The sequence below is a fragment of the Motacilla alba genome, chromosome 20 (genome assembly GCF_015832195.1).
Source record: "Motacilla alba alba isolate MOTALB_02 chromosome 20, Motacilla_alba_V1.0_pri, whole genome shotgun sequence".
NCBI lineage: Eukaryota > Metazoa > Chordata > Aves > Passeriformes > Motacillidae > Motacilla > Motacilla alba.
This window is the reverse complement of record NC_052035.1, coordinates 6,166,495-6,175,649: the sequence shown is the minus strand read 5'-3', so window position 1 is coordinate 6,175,649 and position 9,155 is coordinate 6,166,495. Positions and strand designations below refer to the sequence as shown.

At 62.1% G+C, this 9,155-nt stretch overlaps 1 protein-coding gene across 1 annotated transcript; it reads left to right on the top strand.

Moving 5' to 3' along the window:
- The first annotated feature begins 2,189 nt into the window (after positions 1-2,189).
- On the top strand, positions 2,190-9,146 carry DBNDD2 (dysbindin domain containing 2). The gene is made up of 4 exons (XM_038159251.1): positions 2,190-2,414; positions 7,049-7,207; positions 7,643-7,786; positions 8,545-9,146. Exons 1-4 carry the CDS (start codon positions 2,237-2,239, stop codon positions 8,751-8,753), a joined length of 690 nt encoding a protein of 229 aa, XP_038015179.1. The 5' UTR covers positions 2,190-2,236; the 3' UTR covers positions 8,754-9,146.
- Positions 9,147-9,155: the final 9 nt, after the last annotated feature.

The following is a 9,155-nucleotide window of genomic DNA, read 5'->3' as shown; positions in this document are numbered from 1 at the left end:
AGCAGCCTTGCCTTGCCTTGTTTTTTTTCTTGACTCCACAATTTTCTGATGGAGTCAAGCTGCAGCTCACTCCCCACCCCATCCACGCATGCCTCCCAGAGAATAAGATGTATTTTCACCAGCAAGTGATTCACCTGTGCCTGGAACTGGTTTGCCTTTCCTTAGCTTCCCATTCCTCCCCAGCTCCATCTCACCCCGCAGCTCCCTGACTCACCTCCCAAACCTCTAATAAACGGGAGAAACCTGAGCAGGAAGGGCAGGAGGAACAAGTCACCTTACATTTTCTCACAATGACAGGGGCACTTTGATGCTGCCCCCCCTGGGGTCTTTTGGCGGGAGCTGGACTCCGCGTCGTGGGGAGAAGAGGTGACATTCCCACCTGGGCATTCGCAGCAAGGGCGGGGGCTGTTGACAGAGGCAGCGCTGAGCCTGCACTGGAGGCACGGGGGAGGCAGGGATGCTGCGGCAGCCGAGACAGACCCTGCAGGTTTCTGGCAGGACTTACTCTCAGGGCTCCGTACCAGGAGCGGAGACTCTCCACTGACTCCAGCGTCACTTCTGTCCCCTCTCACCTTTTGGCCCCGGGCAGGCACGCTTTGCTACGAGTGAAAAAAAAAAAATCATTATGTAGATCTGGCTTGCCTGCAATGGTTTAATTGGAATAAAATGTGTGCCCCGCTGAGCGGCACGGCTTGTGCTGAAGAGCCAGGATGAGTCAGGCTCGGTGCCGATGATATCAGTGCTTTTCCAACGCCCTCCCGGCAAGGGAGGATGAAGGGGCCACGACAGCGAGGGATGTGGGAACGTGTCACTCTGCACGGGCAGCACCCACATGTGCTGTCCCCGCAGCGGGATTCGGGATGCAGCGAGCTCTGGGGACCTCGGGGTGCTCCGGAAACTCGTGTGTGCACAAACAGCCTCCACGCCTCGCAGCAGTGCCTGGTGCCAAAAGACACAGACGTGTCACATAGCAGAGACCTGAGCTAATTCCCCGGCCCTGCCTCCTCGGCCCTCCGCGGGCAGCGCCGGCCAGGGGGGCGGCAGGGACGGTGCCGACTGGCTGATGCTGCCCGGAGGCCACACGGAGCTGTGAACAAGCCAGCGCCGGCAGGTGCCCAGCAGAGACTGGGTCATGCAGCTGCTCAGAGAACAGAAGCCCCCACTCGTGCTACACCAGCCCGGTCCCCCCAAACCGCAGCGCTGGCACCCCACACGACGTGCAAACATCAGGCGGGAAGGACCGGGAGTGCTTATGGACAGGGATAAACATTTACGTGGGCAAAATTCAAAACCATCGTGAAAGCCGAAGCCAGCCCCGGCACAAGCTCCGGGTACCCAGCACAAAGCCGGTTTTCGGCAGCAGGAGGTCCCAGGAGGAATAGGGGGGACAGCAAAGCAACAGTAGCCAAAATAGAGCTGGGACACAAACAATACCCAGTTATCTGTTGTTATGCAGACAGCCAGAGGAACACACTGAGAACGGGACAGGCGGGACACGCCACAGACCCTGGAAACTCCCTTCCAGCCGCAGCAAAGGGCACAGTGGATGTCCCCCATTCCGGCTTGGCACTGACCAGAGCTGGCGCTGGGCACGGCGAGGCACTGACTCACCCTGCTGAGACACAGGAAGGAGGCGGCGGCCAAGTCCTTGGCCCTGCCAAGGAGCAGCCCTGATGTGCAGGGCTGAACGTGGGAGAAAGCACCCCGGAGTGGGGTCTGCCGGGGATAAGGGTCTCCCAAGGCCAGGAGTCAGAGGGGGAGGGCCCATCAATTCATGATGCTGTCCTCTGTCCCGCGGGAATGCGTGAGCTGGGCATTTTGAGAAGATAAGCAAAGAAAAAGCAAGCACGAATGGTAACTGCTCTCCCTGCCCGGGCAAAGCCCCTGCCTCCCCGCGCCTCCCCCTGCCCACCTCCTGCCGGAGCAGGGGACCTGCAGCCCACCACCGCGGGCACTGATCTCTGCCTGGGGCGGCTGTGGTGGGGAGGGACCCTCTGCAGGGACCCTTCTTCGGGCCAGGGACCCTGCACGGGGACACTCCGCGGGTCCCGGCAAACCGAGAACCGGGTACCGCGCACGGGGACCCTGCTCTCCACGGGGACCGGGGGCCCTTCACGGGGACCTTCTGCTTCTCGCTGAGCACGGGAGACCCCATCCTCGCCGCAGGACCCCCGGCAGCGGCGCTGCGGGACCCCGGGGGGCGGCGGGCGGGAGGCGCGGCCGCGGTGCCGCGGTGATGGGCGCGCCGGTACCGCCCCGTGCCGCGCCGAGCGCCGCCCCGCAGCGCCTGGGGAGAGCGGCGGCGGCGGGGGGGCCCGCACTGATCCCCGGCCCCCCGCCCGGCCCGGCCCGGCCCGGTGGCAGCAGCCGCATGTCGGGGCCCGGGGCGCAGAGCCGCAGCCGGCGGCCGCCCGGTAAGTGCCGGCCGCGGGGTGGGCTCGGGGATGGGAGCGGGGCACCGCACCGGGCGGGCGGGCAGGGCTCGGGGGCCACATCCCCTCCATCCTCCCCGCAGCGCCCACCTGATGCCCCTGGCAGAGCGGCTGTGCCCCGCCTGCCGCCCCCGGAGCCTCCCGCTCCGGCCGCCCCCGAGCCCCTCGCTGCGCCAGCCTGCCGCCGGCCCCGGGGCTGCCCGCGGAGCTCCGTGCCTGGGAGCGGGATGCTCGGGGAGCGGGGCGATTTGAGGGACACCTGCTTGGGAAGTGGCGGAGCTCGGGAACCTGTTGGGTCGCGGGCTTGTTTCGGAGCGGCATCGGCAGCCCTCGGAGCTCCCGGAAGGAGCGGATCCCCCCGTGCCCGCAGGGCTGAGGATGCTGGGCAGAGCAAACTCCGTGGCGAGCGGCAGCCGGGGGAGCGGGGCTTGCGGAGGAGCAGCCTGCCCGGCACCGTGCCCGGGTTGTGCCTGCCGTGCCTCGGGCACCGCGCTGCTCCGTTCTCATGCTTCTCCTCGCATGAAAGGAAGCAGGGCCCCGCAAATAGCAGGGTCTTATGACACAGCCTCTGCCGGGGAAGAGCTCCGGGCGGCAGGGAAGGATATTTTTAGTGCTGAGACGCAGGGGATTTGGAGATCGCTCGGAGGAGTGCAGATGAAACCACGGCACACACAGGGGTTACGAGGTGCCGTGTCCTTTCCCTCCATTCCCCCCCTCGTGCTTTTCCCAGCAAGCAGCCCTGCCAAAACCACTGCCTCCCTCGCACTCGCCGGTGCATTTCCTCTCATCAGGACTACGGTTATTTTTTGCTGTGCTGCAACACGAGGTCAGACGTGCCGATGGAGAACTGTGCAGGGCATTAACACTCAGGCAGCCGGCGTCTGAGCATCCCATCTCACGCGTGGCCTGACCCTGCGTGATTCTCTGGGCATTTCCGGCTCTCCTCGCCAGCCACTTCTGCCAAGGCTGAAGGAGCCGAAAGCCCTTGGGAGTTATCCTTGTTCTGCAGGGGTTCTGCTGGGGCAGGGTGACAGGGAAAGGTTTGCCATGTCTGCACAGCCTCCCAGAAGATGCCGAGGCAGCTGAGGAGCTGCACTGTCCCCCACCCATCTCCTCGCAGACCTGGGGGGGGGGGGGGGGGGGGAATAAGGTGCATTCTGGCAAGTTGGAGGCAGTGGGGCATACTGGACTTCTCTGGAGGAGCAGGGTCAGGGGTTTGGGCTACAGGAAGGCTCTTACTCCAGCCCTTTCATTCATCAGAGAACCGACCCATGCTTGGAGCAACCTCCCACTTAAACTCTGCTCACCTTGCCAGCACCTGCTGCTCCTTTCCACAGCCCATATTATTTTTCAGGACCTTCTTTAAATCCCTCGAAATCTCTGCAAGATATTGCAGAGCTGTGGCCTCAAGAAAAGGCCATTCCCATCCTCTCTTGGCCTTGTGCCTTCACTAACAATCCTTCTCCCAACCCAAACACACCCCTCCTATTTACCGGCACAGAGGGGGTGTGCCGGGATCCCGATGGCCATGGGGGATGGAAAGTGCATTCCCTCCCAGCAGAAAGGCAGCTGGGTCTGAGCACAGCTCCGTACCCTGAGCTGGTACTCCCAGCACCCTCCAGCCCCGTCCGGCCCCTGCTCCATCCAAACAGCATCCCAGGAGTTGCTCCTCTCCCGAGCCTGCTTTGGCGAAGGTGTGGACGGGAGAGCTGACAGAGCTTTGCCTCTCGGCCCTCCCACGCCTTTCCCCACCACAGCGTGGCCACGAGCCCACACAACGCGAGGGGTGGCGGCTCTTGGGTGCGCTCTGGCAGGGCAGAGCCACCGGGGCCATTGTCCCTGCCCACAGCCCACCCTGCGGCCATCTGCCTCGCAGCAGGTGAGAGGAAATCCCTGCGGGGAATCTGCCCTGTCCTGCCCGCCCAAACTCTGCAGCAGTGTCTGGCCCCGGTTCCTGTCCAAGCAGCGCTGGCCAATACCCGTGAGAGCCGGAAGGATCCGCAGGCAGCGGGGCGCTCGGAGCCGCCGCAGCCGCGCTGGGCGGCTCAGCCAGCGGGGCAGAGCCCGGCCCTGAATGCTGATCAGCCTCCAGCCCCTCGGCCGAGGGGCTGTAGTAATAACCATGACAATAGCAATAAAAGCCAGGCCACCAGCAGGTACCGACAGATCCCCCACGGCGCACAGGGGCCGCATTGTGTGTGCTAACGTGTCCCGCGGTGGGAACATGCCAGCGGGATGAGACAATCCCCGCGACTGACAGCCGCGGAGTGTGACCGGCCGTCACATGGGCAGCGCCGCGGCAGGGAACGCCGCGCTCCTTTATTTCCCCGGCGGGGGCTGCCGAGGGGCAGCCACACTAGCGGGGCTGTTCGCTCGCCCCGGGCCCGGAAGAGCCGTGCGAGGGGGGAAGGCTCCATCCCCGACTCTCGCCGCGGTCACGGGTCAGGCAGGGCCAAGCACAGCCCCAGCTGCCGTCTCCCGCTGCCGGCGCTCCTTACATAATGGGATCTCAGTGCTCGTGCCCAACTCCCCGGCCGGAGCTCGAAAACAAGTTCATAAACAGGTCCTGCTAATTTCTCCCTCAAGAGAAACCCTGGCGCCCACAGGAATGCTGCCACCAGCAGCCGTCACCACTCTCCCCAGGCACGCTTACTCCGAGTATCGGTCATGTGCCGGGGAGAGCAGCAACAGCCCGGATCAGCCGCACTCGTGGCGCTCAGACAGCACCCAAGAGCATTCTGGTTTATTTTGTATTTGCACCGGAAAAGGATTTGGACACTGCTCCTTACCTCCACACTAAGGTCCCTTTGGCAGGATGTCCCGAGGAGGGCTGGTCTGTCACCCTGAACCCTGGAGCCAGCACAGCCTCTGCCCTGAGCCCAGCCCCTGTACAGCTGGAGCCCGACGGGCTCTCCTTGGTGTGTGAACTGCGGCAGTTTGCCATGGACTGAGCACAGCTGGGCTGGGGAGCACGGCTCTGCCTGGGACAGCCAGCTGCTGAAGGGAGACAGCTCCATAATCGGTGCCTTGATCACCCCTCCTCGTCCCTGGCTTCATTCTGTTCTGCAGATAGCACAGGGAGGCCGGAGGTTTTTGCTGTACCCTGCAGCACCAGGCTGCAGCCATCGCGTGAGTCGGCTTTCCCAGCAGGAGAGGTTCACTGGCACCACCATCCTGGGCCCTGCACTGAGCCCCGGCACCAGTGCTTCGGTCAGACATACCAAGGCAAAGAGCCCTTCAGGCAGCCTGGACTGCTGCCCCAGGCATTGCAGGAAGACGCTGAGCACTAGAGGAGGACCAGAGCCTGTTCCAGAGAGCGCGTGGTGAGTCGCCCTGAGTCACAGTGCATCCCCACGTGGTGCTGCCAGCACAGCCCAGCCCGCCGGGGCAGCACCTGCAGATGATGGGGTTGCACTGAAGGATGCCCCAGAAACAGGATGCAGAGAAGCCCTGGAAGAGCTCTCAGGAAGATGTGACATTGATCTCCATGACATCTCAGCAGGCTCAGCACCTCTCTCCAGCATGGTTCCTGTGCTGCTCCGTGCTGCTGGCAGCCAGCTCCCCTGCTGTCCTTGCCCCTGCTCCTGCCAGACAGGGTGGGGATGCTGCTCCCTCTGCTCCCTCCTCCCCAGCCTGGAGGAGCAGAGGGTTTGGGTTGTGCTCAGGCAGAGCACAGGATGTTTGTTTGGTTTCCTTGGTTATTACACTGCCTGCTCCAATAATCACATTTTCCTTGTGCCGGTTGGGCCAAGTGCAGCAGAAAGGAAATGTGGAATGGCTGAGGTCAAGCACCAGCCTGGGAACAGCTGGGGCCACCAGCCTCAGCCTCTCTGTGCCACTTGGGTCTTTGCTATTTTGGGTACCCGGCCCAAAAGGAAGTTACCAAGACCGGGGATGCAGCAACAAGCTCCTTCAACAACAGCCCAAGGGCTCCCACCACTCCCTCCCGTGAGCTGGGGACACAAGCACCGGCAGTGAACTGCTCGAGGAATTACAGGAATGAAAATGTTTGTGCAGGCAGAAGCCAAGCTGGCTGTGAGCGGGGATGCGAGCGGGAGCCTGGAGCGTGGGTGCGGCTGCATTTATAGCGCCGGTGGTGGCGGGGGCGTGACAGGCAGCGCTGCGCACGGGCAGGGGTGACAGGGTTGCCAGTTCCTTTCATTCCTTATCCAGCCTTCAGCCCAGAAAGCCTGGAGCACTAAGGCCAGCTCTTGACCCTGGGAGTTCCCCGGCTCGTTAGCATTCACAGACAGCCCTCTGTTCGGTAGCAGGGAAACTGAAACTTGAAAGTGTGCAAACCGCGGCTGATCTCACACCAGCTCCCCTTCCCCCTCGAGGATTCCCTTCAGCAGCTGTGAGCACAGCGGATGAGCTCCCCACTCCCGGCTGCCCTGCACCTCAGGGGAGGGATCTGAGGCTCCAGCACAGCAAGTGCTGGTGACACTGCTGCTCTGGTGTGTCACATCTATCCACAGTGACTAAATCAATGTGTGCTGGTAAAGCAGAGCAGAAGGGAACCACCAACCGTGCAGCACAGCCGCACGGTGTGAGCTGGGACAGGCAGAAGGGCTCAGACAGCCCTGCCTGCTCCAACTCTGCTCACCTTTTCTCCCCAGCTGAGATGGAGCAGGCCCAGCGGAGCGTGGATGCAGAGCAAATGCAGCAGCAGCAGCAGCTGAAACTGCGGGACCGGCAGAAGTTCTTTGAGGAGGTTTTCCAGCATGATGTGGATTTCTTCTTCCCCATGTCTCACCTGCAGATTGAGCACCGGAGACGTACGTGCTGCGGGCACCAGCACGGGGCTGGGGGGGTTCAGGGGACAGTGACACAGGGGTTGGACATTGGTGGGACACCCCCAGGACATGCATATCCTGAACCACGGCGGGACCACAGTGGCTGTGTGTGGGTGTGCTGTGGGTTACTCACACCCCTCCACTGAAGGCACGTGGGTACCCAGGCTGGGGCCCTGTAGAGTCTGGCTTTGGGGAGGCTGCATTTTGGAGCAGGGACAAGGACTGCAGTGACACAGCAGGGGCTTCCAGAGGGATGTTTTAAGGAAGAATGATTTTCCTGGGACCTCTTACCAGCAAGTAGAATTCAGTTCCTTGTGTCAAGGCTGGTCTCCCACCTCAGGGTCCTGCCTGCACAGAGCTGATGGTCCCTTTGCCTGGCACTGTCACTCACCTTTTCACTGGCCTCTGTCTCTGCAGCCCCCTTAGGCAGCATTTCCTCCATGGAGGTGAACGTGGACATGCTGGAGCAGATGGATGTGCTGGACCTGTCAGACCAGGACACTGTGGATGTGTTTCTGGGCTGTGGGACAGAGGAGAGCAGCATTGCTGGGTCTCTGCCAGGTATGTGCAGTGTGTGGGCCAGGCTGGAAGCCCTTCCTGCCCCCAGTGCCCACACTGACTCATTCCTCAGCCCCAGCCGCCCTGTGGGCAGATCCACACCCACCCAAAGGCAGACACTGGTGCTGGGTCTGTGAAGTTGGAGGGACCTCATACTGGGCTGTTCCACATCAGTAGGCACCTCCACAGCCCAGACAACAGACCCCTGTAAATTCCTTGTGCTGCAAAAGACAGAAGAGCCCAGACACCTTCCAGAGTCTGTGAGTCAAATTCCCTTGTCCTGAAGCCTCTCTGGAGCAGCCAGTGCCTTGTCACAACTCCCAGGGTCCCCACCATGCTGCAGAGCTCACTGTGCTGAGCAGGAAGGCTGCAGAGCCTCTCCACCTTCCAGCCACGCCCCGGGGAGCTGGGCTGGGGTCTGCAGGGAAAGCAAGGGGTGCCAGCACATTCCTCCCCACTCACACACTGTAGTGAGGTCAAACCAAAAGTCTCCTCGCCTGTTGCAGCCAACAGCCTCACACAGCGTGGCTCTGAGCCGTGTTTCAGGCAAGATGGAAGAGGCTCCACTGCCAAAAACGGGGAAGGAATGTGCAGCAACTGCCCTGAGCCAAGCCGGGGGTGTGAGGTGGGGAATGGCTGCAGCAGCCACGCGGGGAGCGGCCAGGAATGCACAGCCCCACTGTGGAGGGGCCATCCACGGAGCTTCGGCAGCAATAAACCTCCAAAAACCTTTTTCATTCTCATACTGCTCTCTTCTCCAGGGGCAGATGCCAGCCAGTGCCCAGAGGAGATCACCCTGCAAGTGCCCAGTGCAGCTGAGAGCAAGTCTCGCATTTCCTCCACCTCCTCTGCCTCCACGGATTTGAACAGCCTGGACACCAGCGAGGAGGGGGCCGAGACCCCCGTGGTGCAGTCGGATGAGGAGGAGCTGCAGGAGGACAGTCCCAAAGAGCAGGTGGTGAGAAGCTAGCAGGCAGCTCTGCCCTGCTCCCAGCCTCCTCACTACGGACTGGCCAGCCCAGAAGGAAAGCTGCTGGTGCTCAGTGAACCCCATCCTGGACTGCTGCCCTGCCAGAGGGGAGAGATGGTTTTCCCCTCCTCTCCCTCCATGTGTTCTCCTGGCAGCTAAAGGAGAAGGAAAGGGGTACTGTAAGCTCCCAAAATTAACTCTTCAGGCTTTGCTGCTAACACTGCTTCAGTCCCTGCTTCACTCCCCCACCCCCAACATGCTCAGCATCCCACAGCCCCACCACTCCGGAAAGCCATCCCTTAGGATCCCAGCTCCCCCTGCCCTACTGACTAAGGTTCTGTCCAGACAAGCACTTAACGATGGCACAGAGAGAAATAACACTGATCTAACCAAGCAGCGGGT